Source organism: Macrobrachium nipponense, chromosome 7 (assembly GCF_015104395.2).
Source record: "Macrobrachium nipponense isolate FS-2020 chromosome 7, ASM1510439v2, whole genome shotgun sequence".
NCBI lineage: Eukaryota > Metazoa > Arthropoda > Malacostraca > Decapoda > Palaemonidae > Macrobrachium > Macrobrachium nipponense.
This window is the reverse complement of record NC_061109.1, coordinates 25750643-25767392: the sequence shown is the minus strand read 5'-3', so window position 1 is coordinate 25767392 and position 16750 is coordinate 25750643. Positions and strand designations below refer to the sequence as shown.

At 43.8% G+C, this 16750-nt stretch overlaps 1 protein-coding gene across 1 annotated transcript in view; it reads right to left on the bottom strand.

The window, feature by feature from the left end:
* The window catches only part of LOC135217560 (uncharacterized), a 313898-nt gene extending 303837 nt beyond the window's left edge, over positions 1-10061 (bottom strand). The window contains exon 1 of the mRNA XM_064253525.1: positions 9793-10061. Coding sequence (XP_064109595.1) covers positions 9793-10061 — 269 coding nt within the window. The remainder of the gene's footprint in view (positions 1-9792) is intronic.
* Positions 10062-16750: the final 6689 nt, after the last annotated feature.

Genomic DNA, 16750 nt, shown 5'->3' with positions numbered 1-16750 from the left:
TGTCACTTTGCACCTCTCCGAACAATTGAGAGTTGAGAGAACAGTTAAGAAAAAAAGGCATTTCTACCTGTCCTGCTAGAAGAACCAACAGGAAAGGTAGATAGTGGGTGATCATCAACCTGTAACAACGACAACATGGGGAAGGAGGGTGCTCATGCCATGGCCAAGAACCAAACTGAGGAGAGCAGAAAGTTCACTCGGACAGAGCCGTTCACTCAATTTAGCTGATCCAAGTAGATCAAGCCAAACTGAGCGTGCTGAGCAGATCACATAGATGTGATGGGGAATTAGGCAGTGAACTAGGGGGGCCAGCCAGGCTGATCACTTAAAAGCAACCAGAGGCCTAACATGGCAAGTAAGCCGAGCCAAGACAAGTGAGCTGAGCCTAACCAAGCTGATCGCGTCCAGGGTCCTGGTTCAGCAGACAAGTAAACCATGGGCAGTACTCGTATCCTAAGAACTATAGCTTTCTTCCCAAATGCTCTAGTATCCTTTAAAGCTAAAACCCCTCGAGAAGAAAGCTCAAAGGGGGATTCTGTGTCTGCTTCCTACATGTTCAGGCCCTAAGATCCAAGCCACGAAGGATGGGACCTGACCTGGCAGAGCCAGCAGATGATGTCGAAACACCTGACATGTCTCAGCACCTACTCTTGTTCTGTGCTTAAATGAGACCGTAGAGCAAACCCTCTGGCACTAGTTTGGGAAATGCACAAGATGCTACAGAATCCTTGGCACTCAAAACTCGCCTGTTGAACGCTTGTGATTCCGAGGAATCTGAGCTCCTGGCCAAACTCCCAAATTTTGTAAGAATGATCATCAGCAGCAGTCTCTTCTTGGCTTCCTAAGAAACTAAGAAGGGGCAGGCACAGCACCAGTCTTAGACACAGACTTCTAAAACTGGGACCGAAGGCACGGCCTACAGAGGTCACACCATCAAAACTCCAGAGATGCGAGACTCCCAATGAAAATGCAAATCGGCTCCTACCCTACGAGTGGGATGAGCCACCGAGAGATTCCTGCCTCCCCCATAGGACTTCTAAATGGAATCTCCTCACTGCTTCTCCAGGTCTCGGTTGAGACCGAGGCACCAAGTGCTTGGTCAGAGACTGAGGCACCAAACTTTGCCCTGGCCGAGCACTTGTGCAGTAATGGCAGGGAGAGCCAGTACACCTGCATGTCCTGGCTCTTTCTCTTGCCCTACTCCTGAGAGGTCTCTTGGATGTCTCAGCTAGACCGAGACCTCAACACAGCACCAGTCTTAAAAGTGGACTCCAAAGAACTGGCCACAGGAGCTCAAACTGAAGTCTGCATGCACAATGGCTCCCAAAAATGCAAGACCCAGTGAGGTATGTGATTCAGTTCCCGAGCCTGAAGGCTGGGAAGAGCCGACAAGAGAACCCACTGCCTACTTGAAAGGAGGCAGCCCGTAAGAAGCCCCATGAAGGAACTTCTTGAAGAGGGAGACGCAGCCTTATTCTTGCTCAACCAATGAGCCTTGGAAGAAGTGGTGAGGGCAGCAGAAGACGTAGGCGAGGATAAGTTTGAAGAAGGTGCTCATCTCAAGAATTCTTCCTTGAATACCTTTGACATTTTCTACTGGAGGAAGCACAACCATCACCAAGGCAGTTAGGGAAGAAGCACAACAGGAGCAGCCCTAGCGACACGAACATCAAGAGTAGCAACAGGAGTGACCAGGACGGCTGCGGCAGGAGAACACACAGAAGCAGCCCAGTCAACAATAGCTACAGGAACATGAGTAACAGCCACAAGAGCAAGGCAGCTGGGGGAGGAGACACAGCAGGAACTGCCCAGTGACTGGTTGCCAGGGAAACAGGAGCAATCAAGGCAGGAGGCACAGCAGAAGTAGATAGACTACAGGTACAACAAGGCAGTGCAACAGCATACAGGAGTGCCAAGGTTGAAAATCCCACGGGAAATGAAAACCAACAATGACAATCTAGCCACCTACTGCTCTGCCTAAGATGCTCACTGTCAACCTAAAGAAAAGAGCAAAACTGACTAATAGAGAAAGACTCCTCTAGCTCAGAAGGTAATTGCCCTATGAAGTGGGAAGAAGCCTTTTGTGAAGAGGTCACTTGACAGCCCAACACTGCCCTCCCTACATCTTCGCTCATTTGTCGGGCAAAGATGGGGGAGGGCTGTTGTGCAGTCAAGCGAAGGAGCGAACACCATAAAGAAAGATAACTGGGAGACAGAAACGAGGATGAGGGGCAGCAACAAGGCTGCAATCAGAAGTGAAAAAACCTTTGATGACACTTGGCAACATTCCTCTTAAGTTTCCTTCCAGAAAACTTGGCCACTGTGCATGCAGCAAGAGCAACACCCAAAAATAATCATAAAAGATATACTGTCCCGCCCTTACAAACAGAGGATGAGAATGTGGCAGGGAGAGAATGTTATGCCCTTGGCCGCTAGCCCCGAGACACACGCTTGGGGAAGGCAGCCTACGCAAGGCTATTACAAATCATGGGCTTGTATAATAATGAATACTAAACAGTATATTCAGTAAAGTATAAACAAGTAAGAAAGGAAAGATCCCACTGGAAAAAGACTTTAATGAGTCAGACAAGAGCATTGCATGATGGCCAAAAGCAAACTGGAATGTTTACATCCGGGCAGGTGGGTATTCCCGCCTACTGGACGGTAGTTACTGCCTAACCACCTTTTTCAAGAGTTTAGCAGCCATTTTCCAGCTTCACCAAAGGTAATTCCTAATGTAAAGGACCAATGGTTTGTATATTATGTAGGAATAAATCTCAGATGGGACAACCATGGTTGAATTTTACGATCGGCTAAACCTCCTCAATATCATAATTTCTATTTCAACAGGCAGTGCCCAGTTAACTGCAGACTCAGTTAATGGTGATCCAGTTTCATGGCACTTAACTAACACCATAAAATCACCAATTTATGGCACCATAACAGGCCAAGTTTTGATCATCAGCACCTTGTGGTGCTGATAATAGAGTTATGACGCCAAAACATACCTAATTGCCATTAACCAAAACTTGGCACCATAAGCACCATATATCACTGAGTTTCTGTTAATGGCCACTTTCCCTTATAAGCACCCCACCAAGAACGGAACCCGCGCCGATAACTGGGGACTGCCTGTATACTGGAGGCAGATATTACATGGTGTACAGAATCTTCCAGAACAATGTTCGCTGGTGTACCCAAAACACTTATGCCTTCAAAACCTATGGGGGAGCACTCTACGATTTTCTGCAGTGTCACATCATGGCTCAACAGGAAGCATTGGCAGGCTTCAATACAGATGACCCATGACATTTGCTGGGGATAAGGACCACAACTCCCCACGAATAGCTAAAATCTGCAAATGCTTGACATCCCTCTAAAAATGTTTATAAATGCATATTTTGATAGTGCAAATCCAAAAAACCAAAAAAATCCTCCAAAAATAGCCTTATCTTATACCACACCATTTTAATATCTCTTATCATGAAAACTATTTAGTCACGAAAATAAAATGAAAACACAGTATATAGTGAATATTTCTCCATAAAAATTTTGCAAATAGGCAAATTTTCCATGAATATTGTGGATATATGTACATTCCACAAAAAAAAATCCGGGAGTGAAGCCACGAATCCAGAACCGTGAATCGGTGGGGATCAACATTATGTCACTCCCCAATATAAACTCCCTATTGCATTCTTGGAAAAATGGGCCCTGAAAAACAATACACCCAAGAGCCTCCCCTTCCTAAGCCAAAAAAAGCTTGGCATGACTTAGAGCCATACAAACCTCCGGTCACTCCTAAAGGATCCCTCCCAACAATGAAGACGAGACAACAGCAACAGCAGCACCCTTTTTGAAGCAGACAAGTATGTTCCTACCAGGGAAGAGAAAAATTAACTCCTGGACTGCCTATTATAGGCAAGGAAAGAGGTAGAGTCAAATAGGACTTCAATGGTAAGGGTCATCTTCAGCATCGCGTGCAGAGAAAGTCCTCCCCATTGCAAACAATATTATTTTCAAATAGTTAGGGTGGAAATGGTCATATCCTCCCCTACCCTCAAGGGGATTTTCCTAAAAATAGACTGCTCCTTGGAAGAATATGTGCAGAAGGACCTCTTAAACAGAGAAAGATGCATTTATTCACCATACAGCATGTCTGTTTAGTGTCCCTAAGAAGGATTCCCCTGAATGTAGGGTGATCCTTGACCTGTCAAGTTTGAACAAACACACTGTTTGCCACATTTCCCATTGACTATTGTTGCCCAAGTATGTTCGCTCAGAATAAAAACAATTTGCCACACAAACTCACAACAAGATCATTAGGGAAAAACAGGACTAAATTTTAGCCTCATGAATCAACAGCCAAGTGTGCAGAAGACAAACTCTTTATATATATACAATACCCAACAAGATATTAGGCCACTTTGCATCAAGCTGTCTAATGTCTTGTCGAATTTTGAAGGAACTGAAAAGTTATAAAGAAATTTTGTCAGTTCATGAGGCTGTTTACTACACATAAAGAAAAGGGGTGGAGTGTGACACTGACAGGTGAGAGCACTCAGTCACGTGTTTGGAGGTTAATAAGAGCCTGTATACATTTTATGGTCAGCACTCCCACGGCAATTTTTGCCTACTATGCATCACTTTATTGCCCCCTGTGACCTTAATATGGGCCAAGACGGTTATTTGAGTAAACAGATAAATAGCAGAGATATGTCGTTGAAACAATCTGGCCATAAAGCAAAGCAGATATCGGATTAGCTGGGTGGGAAGAGGCATTCAGTTCAACGCCAAGTTGCCAGATATAATGAAGGTGGTAACCAAGAGATTCTGTCTCAGAAAAAGCACCCTGGTATGTCTAAGACGACTTCTAATCGCAGTTTGACTGTTCTCAAGCGTCAATTAGAAAGTAACTGACACTTGAGAACAGTCAAACTTTGATCAAAAGTCTCTTTTAGGCCTACCAGGGTGCTTTTTCTGAGACGGAATCTCAAGTTACCACCTTTATTAAAGCTGGCAACTCAGCGTTGAACTGAATGCCTCTTCCCATCCAGCTGATCGGATACCTGCTTTGCTTTAAGGCCAGATTGCTTCAACGACATATCTCTGCTATTTATCTGTTGACTCAAATCACTGTCTTGGCCCATATTAAGGTCACAGGGGGCAATAAAGTAATACGTAGTAGGCAAAAACTGTGGTGGAAGCACTGACCAAAAAATATATACAGCTCTTATTAAAACTCCAAACACGTGACTGAATGCTCTCGTCTTGTCAGTGTCTACACTCCACCCCTTTCTCTACACAGTGTAAACTGCCTAATGAACTGACAAAATTTCTTCATAACTTTTCTGTTCCTTCACAAGTTGACAAGATATTACCCCTTGACGCAAAGCGGTCTAATTTCTTTTCGAGTACTGTATATATACTAAAATGAAACTAAACAAAATGCATACTCAAACCAGTTTACTGGATCCTCAAAACAAACCCATCCCCTATTAATGCAAACACCTGAATTCTTCAGAGAAAATACGTATGCATGAATTTACAATAATATGAAGTGAAAAATATATAAATGAAAACAAAGAAAAATTTGAAAAGCCATGAAGAGACTGCTAATTTAATAACAAATTGGTAGAAAATAATTCTTTTCTTTAGGATATGTGTAATATAAAAAAACAAAGTCCAAGGATCAACCAATTAAGGGATTTTGACGGAGGAAAATCTATTTCTTGGGCAATGATCCGTGTCGCCCAATGAAATGTATCCTTGATCCTCATTTCTAAGGCATAAATATTGCTATAGATACCAGAGAAAAAAAGAGAAACTATAGTGCCAGAATATTCTGCTCGCTCACCTTTTAATAAAGGTGTCGGTATAGTAAAAGAGCGAGTGGAAAACCACTACCAGGGGTCCTGCCAATTAGCTTCCTCCTCCGCCAAAATCCCCCGTCTACAGAGGAGCCGAACCAAAGCCCTGCTACCCGCTACTACTACAGTGAGCGTCTCTGGCGTCATTCCTAAAGATAGTACCCAAGCTTGGGCCGGGAGACAGGGTGAGGAATGTGAAAAGAGGGTGGGATTTCACTGGGGCGACACGGGTTATTGTCCAGAAATAGATTTTTCCTCCGTCAAAATCCCTTTTCTGGGCTCAGCCCGTGTCGCTCTGTGAAATAGTGCCCGAGAATTGGCCCCACCAAGCTTGGAAAGTTATACACAATATATTAAAATACTGAAAAATAGGTAAATTAAAACACAAGTAAGGTTAGTTGCTATAATATAGAACTTAAGATTACAATAAAGTGATAAAAATATACAGTAACAATGCGTTTTAATAGACCTAAAGTAACTTAATAATAAGAACACAAAACCATAGTAGCAGATATGGTAAGGATATACAAAACAAAATAAAGGGAACTAAGCCCAACCACAAAGCAACAATATCCATTATATGTACAACTACTCCAAGTTGTTAAATATACAGAGACAACCGAGCTAAGTAAGGGTGCTAGTGAGGCAGGCAAAAGAGAAAGAGCTACAGAGATAAGGTTTAAGAAAGTATATATCAAGCAGTGTCCGGGGAAACTGTGTTTCCAGTTGCCACTGCAGAGAATTTAAGGGCTTCTAAGGGACTTCAAATACGTAGTGGCGTTTAAATACTGTCGGAGATTTCCAGCCTGTGTATTTCTTAAGATCATCAAAGTTCATATGTTGAAAGTAATTGATGGAGTGGCAACTGCCCTAACATCATGAGCCCTTGGGAAAGACTCTGGGTTGGCCTGTTTTATGAAATACAAAATTTGTGGCCTAATTCCTTTTAAGGAAATTGTACCACCTTTCTCCCTAATAAATAATGGGCCTGAGGATATCAGGGTAGTCCTACTCAAGTAGGCTTTTAGGGAGTTGACTGGACACAATGACTGGTTCTTGGGGAATGTGGTTTATGATTTTCCAAGAGGCCCACCTTTCTTGTGGATCTTCGTTTTTGGCTAAAAAATTGACGATCTGGAGAAAGGAGAAGTTCTCCTGAGGGAAGGAATTCATTGACACCTGGATCCCTTGAAAGAGCCGACAGTTCTGAAATTCTAGCTCCTGAGGCCAAACTTATTAGGAATAACGTATTCCTTAAAAGAGCTATATATTCGCAGGAGTCATTATTGATTTGTGAGGCCAATTTAAGGACATCATTTAAAAACCATTGAGACTGACTTAGGTCTCTCAGAGGGTCTGAGTCTAGCGCAAGCCTTTGGAATAGAGGAGAAATAGGAATCTGTCAGATCTATATTAAAACCAAATTGAAAGATCTTTTTAAGAGCCGATTTGGTAGTAGTAATTGTGTTTGCTGCTAGGCCTTTCTCGAACAATGTCCTGAAGAAAGTTATGGCCAAATTTGTGGTCATGGTTTGTGCGTTTGAACCCTTGAGGAACAAAGCCAGTTTCTTAACGGCTGAGTCATACTGACGCAATGTGGATTCCCTTTTATCAGATTCTAAGAATTTGATATTTTGGGGATTGATGTTAGCATCCCTTTGTGCCGCAAACTTCATAAAATCCATAAAGTTAGGGCTTTCTGAATTCTTGAGGAAGCGGACACAGTCCGCGTTTGTACTAACTGAGTCAGTTTGGGATTGGGAAATCTGCTAAGGCCGGAGTCCCAATTCTAGAAATAGGGGAAACCAATTGCTTATGGGCCAGTTGGGGGCTACTAAAGCAACGCGTCCTTTGAACGTTCTGAGCTTGTCCAGTACTTTCAGAAGAAGATTCACTGGAGGAAACAGATAAATCTTCTTCCACATGTTCCAGTCCAGAGCCATAGCGTCCATGGCATAGGCCAGGGGGTCCAAGTTGGGAGCCACACAGCAAGGGAGTTGGTGATTTGACTCCGTGGCGAAGAGGTCTACCTGAAGCCCCGGAACCTTGTGACAGATCCATTTGAATGACTCCTTGTCTAAGGTCCACTCCGACTCCAGCAGGGCGGAGCGTGATAGAACATCTGCTACCATGTTCCTTACCCCGGCTAGGTGGGTGGCTGACAGGTGCCATTTGTTCTTGTCTGCCAAGGTAAAAATGGCTATCAGTACATGATTCAGATGACTTGACTTGGATCCGCCCCTGTTTATGCAGTGGACTACTACTGTGCTGTCTAGAACTAGCTTGACATGTATTTTCTTGGGAGGCCAGATCCTCTTGAGAGTGAGAAATACTGCCATGGCTTCCGGTATGTACATTGATATGCAGCTGGCGAAATGGTAAGGACCAGGTTCCCTGGACCTTTTTGTACTGTGAGTACCCGCCCCAGCCGCTTAGTGAAGCGTCCGTGTGGATCACTAATGAAGGCGGGGGAAACTGGAGAGGTACTGCTCTTGATAAGTTTTTGACCTCCGTCCACGGACGGAGACGTTTTCGTAGAATCGCCAGGATGGAAGCTAGTTTGTCCCGGGACCTGCGGTTTGCTCTTGAACTCCAGACCCAGTTTATGTCCTTCAGCCTGGCTTTCAGAAGAATGTCCGTGACTGAAGCAAATTGGAGTAAGCCTAAGATTCTCTCTTGGTTCCTCCGGGAGGTCTGGACGTGTTTGAGAAACTGCCTTGTGGACTTGGCTTTTATTTCTTTCCTTTCAACGGCGGGATTGATTAGAGTATGGGATCTCAAGTCCCACTGTAGGCCTAACCAATTGGAAGCGTGATTCCGGTGTTTAGCCTGGACTTGGTGTTGTTATTTGAGGAACCCATAAGTGTTCCAGGAATTTGATTACTTTGAACCGTCGCTTTTTGGCATTCCTCAGGGTTGCTTGCCCATATGAGCCAATCGTCCAGATAGGCCACTATCATTATTCCTTCCTTCCTCAACTCTTGGACGACTGCTTCCGCCAACTTTGTGAAAATTCTGGGTGCAATGTTGAGCCCGAATGGCATCACCTTGAAGGAGTAAGCTATCCTTCCCAGTTTGAAGCCTAGAATGGGCGGAAGTGTCTGGCTATTGGAACATGATAGCAGGGCATCTGTAAGATCTATAGAGGTTGTGACGGCCCCACGGGGAAGCAAGGTCCGTACCTGCGAAACGGTCAGCATCCTGAACTTGTCGCAAAGAATGAATGAGTTTAGATGGGATAAGTCTAGGATAATTCTTCGCTTTTCTGAGCCTTTCTTTGGCACGCTGAACAAGCGTCCTTGAAACTTTAAATTCTTGACCCTTGATACTACACCTTTGAGAAGAAGATCTTGGGTATACTCTATCAATTCCGCTGTTGGTCTTTGATAGAAGCTGTTGGATGGAGGGGGACTTTGAAGCCAACTCCATCCCAGACCTTTGGTCACAATGCTCTGAGCCCAAGGGCTGAACCCCCACCTTTGACGGAAGAGGTACAGCCTCCCTCCTACCTTGGGACTCTCACTGCTGGTTTGCCGGTGGGCGGCCTCCGCGTGCTCCTTGGAAACCTCTGCCCCTGTTGGAGGCCCTTCCGGCTCCTCTTTGGCGGAAGGCACCTCTGGCCCAGCTACCTCTGGCGAACCTATTAAATGGCTGAAAGGACTGAGCCTCAAAAAACCGCGTTATAGGCCGGCGAGACAGCGAAGGAGGTTGATGGCTGGGCTGTTGTGGAGTTGCGTCAGAAGCAACATACTGCTGTTGCGGTTGTGCCTTTGACGCAGCCTGTTGTGGTACTTGCGGTACCTGTACCATCTGGACCAGAGCTTGCTGAGGTGCCTGGAAGGACTGGAACTTCCTAGGCTTCTTTTTCTGCCTGGGGTTGGATCCGGTGGATTAGGGTTTACGTTTCGCAACGAGACCCCACCTGACCCTCAAGCTCTGATTAACTTTAGAGGCCTCATACAGAACCTCATCCACGACCGGAGTGGGGAAGAGGTCTGTGCCCCATATGGATGAGGCGATAATCTTATTAGGTTCATGGCGGATCGTGGCCTCCGCCAGAACGTGCTTTCTACAATTACACCTCGCGATGACAAAGTCATAGAAGTCGCACTGCATTGTATGCAGAAGCGACTTAGCCATAACCTTAAATAACGGCTCTTGTTCATAAACAAGGGCTGTCATCTCCGCCATCGTCAAGGAGTTGAGGGACCTACTGAGCCTAGTCCGGGCATCATACTCTGTCTGGATGAGCATATCCGAGAGCCTCGGTAGTCTCTCGCTAAACAAATAAGTTGTGGCACAGTCAGGCTTAAGCTTTCCTACAATGAAAGTAGGGGTTGTCCCTTTAAAGTAATTTTCTGAGCTGAGAATTAGGAGAGAGGTCGGTTCCGTCTCCTGGAGCTGGGGCATAGGCTCATCCTTTAGAGCTGCCTGGTAGGTAGCTTCTACCACTTTCAGAGTGAGCGGAAGTGGCGTACCTTTCACCGTAGTGAAGATGGTGAAGGGGCTCCTAAAGGCGGCGTGGCGAGTATTCTCGCACTCCCACTCAGCTAAGCTCCGTAGCCAGGCTTGCTGAGCCTGTTCCCGGGGGAGAATGACAGTCTCCTTAGGGACCTTGTCTTCTCTCATCATGGCTGCGTTGGTTAAACGAGTGTAGCCCATGAATGGTGATTGCAGGTTCTCGGGGTAGAACTCGAAGTCCTCGAGTCTCCGAGTTCCACAACCCTCAATAGAAAGCATCCCTTCTGAGAAGGGAGCGTGAAGAGCCACCCTCCAAGGGTTGTTGGGCTTAAATGGAGGGAGGTTAGAAGAGTCCGGCATAAGTGAGGGTAAGATCGCTTGACCTGACTGGGGATGCCCTGCCGCCAAAGTATCTCGGATGCCCGTGATTGCGCCCTCCTGGGCCGCGACCCTGTCCGTCAGGGATTGGATCGACTGACTAAAAGCCTCAACCAAACTGGAGAGTTGCAAGAACATCTCCTGGAATTTGGTCTGTACCAAATTCCCGATGACGTTGCCTACTTGCGCCAAAATATTGGAGGAGAAGGCTTCGGGGTCGAAGGAGGAAGCATGAGCTTTCTCCTTGCGAGGCTTGTGTTTAGGGGACTTGGATGAAGCGACCCCCTTTGTCTTGTCAGCCTCGGGATGGTGAGCCGATGGCTTAGGGACAGGAGAAGGAATCGACTTCTTTGGCAGGGACTTAGTCCTAGGTTTGAAGCCTGAAGAAGACTTCACTTTGGGGATTGTCAGAGAAGACTTCAGCCTAACAGACCTCTGCTTCTCCAAGAACCCCCGGAAAAGAAGTAGAAGTGGAAGGAAGTGAAAGGGAAGGGCTCAAGGAAAGCCTCTGAGCCCCTACAGAACCTGCCTCACTCACACCCTTACCGCTGCCCATGACATCGACAGTCATGGGCTCCAGGTCCAAATCAAGGGCCGCAACTTCTGTGACCTCCTCGGCGATGCACCATCTTCCGGGGGTGCAACCATGGCCTGTATGTCGGCTATGAGGGGGGCAGTACGTCCAGCTCCACCACTGACCCCTTCTTGGTGCCGGGGAGATCAGGTCCGCCATGTCCTAGGGGCCAGGAGTAGGGACGTCCCTTGGGAGAGGTTCCTACCAAACCCCTCCAGGACCCAGGCTTTCAGGGAGGCCAGTGCTGCTGTCCGGCCTTCTTCCAGGCCCTGCAAGGGGGTGTTAGTGTTAGAACTTACAACTAAAGATAGAATAAACTAGTATAAAAGTCAAATTAACAAGAACGAAACTCATTGTATCAAAACAAGGGCGGTCTAAAATGAGGCGTACCTCGGTGGAGGCTTCATTTACAAGAATGTAGCACGTGGAGCAGTTCTCATGGTGCCACACCGTGAAGTCGTCCACCCTCACAGCGCACCCCCACATGGGACTGGCATACCTTGTGGCCGCAGGGGTCCTGAAGAACTGCATTGCAGCCCTTCTCTTAACAACAGGTAACCTGTAAGTCAAATGATACATGAATATCATTGAAAACCTCCGGAGAGGTTTAACAATTAATTATAAGACTGCTGCCGGAGTGGCTCCGGCGTGCAGAATGTCTGTATATATATAGATACATATGTATGTATGTACATATCTAAAGATTATACAGGAAGGTAAGTGTTACACTGTTACGATTACTCCGGGGCCTGTATTATAAAACCTGATGTCACGAGTGGAACGTGGGAGCATGACTTGAAACAACTCCTCCGGTGGGCCGGAGTAAAAACTTCATAGAATTATGAACTCAAGGCATACTCAGTGCCGGAAAGTAACATTCAAGCAATCAGGGTGAGGATGCTGAGACCGGGTGACAAATACCTGGCGGAGTAGGAACTCCGGCGTAAAAAAGACATAATATGTGTGTGTGCTATGGAAAAGGATATAATATATATATATATATATATAATATATATATAATTATATATATACACATACAGGCGGTCCCCGGGTTACAACGGGGGTTCTGTTCTTAAGACGCGTCGTAACCCGAAAATCGTCGTAAGCTGGAACGACGTTCTTGAAAACATGTCCACAGGGAAAATTTCACTACTAATTTGCAATTTTTCTTAGGGCCGTATCTCTAAAATTATCACTAATTTACTTTTTTTGTTTTTTTTCATGTGCAACACTGTGTATTCACAAATTACTGTATATTTTCATTAAAATACAAGAGAGAGAGAGAGAGAGATGAGAGAGAGAGAGAGAGAGAGAGAGAAATAACTCCTTAGGTTTCAATAGATTGAAATGAACGTCTGTAGGCAACTTTTTCCCCTCCCATAAATACATATATTTCTCCAGAGAAGAGAGAAAGAGAGGACTGTGCAATTATGTTTGTCTGTCTATCAATTCTTTTGCTGAGAGCGAGAGAGATAAAAAAGGAAGAAATAGAAACACCAAATGTATGACAAGTATCTTGGGGTGGAGAGAGAAGAGAGGATGAGATGGAGAGAGGGTGAGACGAGAGAGAGAGTACCGAGAGAGAGGAGAGAGAGAGCAGAGAGAGAGAGTTGTCCTTACAGTATTTAAAAGAGAGAAATGGAATGATTATTGTATTTAAAATAATCAGATATGAATTTTGTACTTATAGTATTATTATTGGAAAATATTAATGATAAACTTATTACATACACGTCCATGAAAATGATCTCATCTCAGTAAAGAGAGAGAGATAGAGTAGAGAGAGAGAGAGAGAGAGAGAGAGAGAGAGAGAGAGAGAGAGAGAGAGAGGAGAGATTACATAAAACCATTAAATTCGTTGACCATTGTATGGCATTGTTAAGCTTGAGTGTCACTCGAGTTGAGGTGGGGAAATTGATACAGAAAAAGACAAAGGGAAGAATTTTCTTTTGAAATTAGTTATCGTATTATTACTACTTCTCTTATTATTATTATTATTAATTGAATTATTTGATGAAAATAAATAAAACACGTGCAATCTACCATAAAAAAGGGAAAAAATTCTCTCATCTCAGTAAGAAAGAGGAATTATCCTTACAAGTGAAATGGAAAGGTCATTTTCATCTCTTTAAAATACGACCATTATGAATTTTGTAATTAAAGTTTTATTATTATTATTATTATTATTATTATTAAATAACTGAAATTATCAATAAACATTTTACATACTAGTACATAAAAATTCTTTCATCTCGGTAAAAGAGAGAGAGAGAGAGAGAGAGAGAGAGAGAGAGAGAGAGAGAGAGAGAGAGAGAGAGTTAACCTTAATTAAAAGTGACATGGATAGATTAGTACGTATTGTATTTCTTTAAAATACTATCACATATGAATTTTGTAAGTTACAGTATTATTATTATTATTATTATATTTGAAAGTATTAAAAACAAAATAGTACAAGTCATAAAAACTCTTGAGTCACAGTAAATGAGAGAGAGAGAGAGAGAGAGAGAGAGAGAGAGAGAGAGAGAGAGAGAGAGAGAGAGAGAGAGAGAGGGAAAATGTCAGGACCACGTGATTGCAACACTGCAGCTCTCCGCCAGCTCTTCCCCCCTCGTGGCTGTGGCTGTCACAGAACTTGATATATAGCTGACAGTTTTAGTACCTGGGTCTGAAAAGGGTTACTGGAAGTTACTTCAAGAAGACTGGGATTTCCTTCATTCTTCCATAATTTTTTAAATATAAGCTAAAATCTTACTAATTCACTATGGTATTTTCTTTAATGAATTGATATTATTGCTGTATAAATAATATTAATATTTGAAAATAGTAAATCATTCATTTATCATACTAAAAAACATACATCTTTGTAGTAGAGAGGAGAGAGAGAGAGAGAGAGAGAGAGAGAGGGAGAGAGAGAGAGAGAGAGAGAGAGAGAGAGAGAGAGAGAGAGAATTATAGTGATTATTTTCATTGGAAAATACAAACGAGAGAGAGAGAGAGAGAGAAACTGTGCTAAACTATAAAGGATTCTTATCTTATCATAGTATGTGTTTTTAAAAGCCGTTGTAAACTAAACTCGGAGCGTCGGAAGCGTCAGCGTCGTAACCTTGGAACAAGCAGCGTAACCCAGGACCGGATTTTTCAATGAATATTTAAGAAAAAGCGTTGTAACCTCGGAACGTCGTAAGCCGGACCCGTCGTAACCCAGGGACCGCCTATATATATATATACACTGGAACCTTGACATATGATTGCCCTAATATACGAATGTTTTGAGATACAACAGAAAATTTGCAAAAATATATGCTTTGATATACAACGAAATATTTGAGATACGATTTTGCGATGAGTGATAGTTGTATAGGTGACCGATAAGTGGCGTTCAGTCTGTTTGTTTGTAGGTGCTGCATTGTTAACACGTCGTTGTGTAGTTCGTTGTATTTGTGCCTTTTTTATTTTTTCGTGTTATTTTGGTCTATTTATTATTATTAACATGATCGCCAAAAAAACCTGAAAAAGACAAAGCAGGTGATAAGAAAAAACCCAAGAAAATGATTTTGATTTGGCAAACGAGTATGGTCGAAATCCTTTCTACAATATCAAGAATCATCAAGCAGAAAGAAGCTATAAAGAAGCTGCAACCTTCCAAAGGCATTACCATTATTTCTAAACTACGAACTGATTAAAAAAAAATAAAAATTAGTTTAGCAATGTTATTTTATTTGTGTTTTATTTTACGTTTAGTTATTATGTACATACGTAAATAAAGAGAACAAATCATTCCCTGCCACCTTACCCTACCTCCTCCCCCACCTGCTGGCCTCACATCATCTTTCGTTGTGGTAAGTAAAATTCCTTTCTTTTATTTTATTTTATCATTTATCACATTGCTAGTGTTTATTTTATCATTGTGTGTGTTATTACTCGTTTGTTTTGTGTATAAAATTGTGTATATTATATGCAATTTAGCTGTGTTTGTGTGGTTACATAGCGCTAGAACGGATTAATACATATTACATTATTTTAAATGGGAAAAAATGCTTTGAGATACGACTGTTTTGATATACGACAATGGTAACGGAACAAATTAAATTCGTATGTCAAGGTTCCAGTGTATATATGTATATATATATTATATATATATATATATATATATATATATTATATATATATATATATATATATAATAATAAAACAGAATATAACTAAAATAGAGCTCCACAATAAGGCCGGAGTCTTTAAGTCTGAAAAATCCCATTCTCAAGGTCAGGGCTGGCGTCAGCCGGGGTCTGAGACCGCCAGAGCGGGTAGAAGGGTTACAGACGTGAGGGGGGGTGGGGGGGGTGGAGGAACTAGTTATACGAAGGGTGGAAGGGAGGGAGTCCTGGCCTCCCATGCCTAGAGGCCCACCTTTGGTTGGTGGAGGGAGGGGGAGGGACGAGTCCCTAAACCCTGTAGTGAGGCGGCTGGCTGGGTACGGTACGCCTGAGCACCAAGTGTGTCCCCCTCCCTCCCCAAGGACACTCCCCTCCTCACCCATGTAGACTCGGATAGGCTAGCTGAGTAGCGAGCGAGTCGCACCCCCACCACCGAGGTGGGTGAGCGGGTAGGTAGGGGGGAGAGGGGAAGGGAGGGTGGGAGGTCGGTAAACAGGGTGGTTGGCTCGGACGCGATCAACTGGAAACCTTCTCAGCCGGGTGAACAGACAAGCGGTGTGAAAGACCAGTCGATCGAGGGGAGGAGGCCTATTAGGCCAATCCCAAAGCCGCGAACCATAGCAACACAAAATAATGTCAATATAATAATAATAATGAGATAGCTGACTTAGCCTATCACGGGATGGAAAGATGAAGTAACAAAAAGGATGAGAGAAAGATATGTCCTGGAATGGCTAGGCTAATCGCAAATCTGACGATTTGGGTGTGTAGCCTTGGCATTCACACGGCTAGTCAGTATGCCGTACCGAAAGAATCCGGGGGCAGGCGAAATAGGGAGCAGGAAGGATAAAAATACGAAGAGGAACAACCGGTCCCCAACGTGAGGTATGAGGGACATAACTCCTAACAACAGGGAATCAAGATCTGACTAGGCTAGGCTAAGATCCAAAACATGCGGTCGGTAGCGATACAACCCCCGTGAGGGCTAGGATGTATAAAACCAAGCTAACTGCATTAATATGAATGAATTATATAGATAAGGGAAAATACTGCTAAACATCAGTTGCCCAGATGGTATAGGGGACCAAATGGAGCACATAAAACCGCCATACGGTCGACGAGTTGGGAGGAGGAGGCACGGGAACAATGATGCTTGCGCTACCTCACTTCTAAGACTCAAAAAATGATGGAGATCTTCATAATGAGATCTAAAACCTTAAAAGCAGTACTTTAAACCTAGATGCAAAAGTTTGAGCCATCCTTGGATCAGGGTGAAAAATTCCAAACTAGAACGAAAAGCACAGCACAGA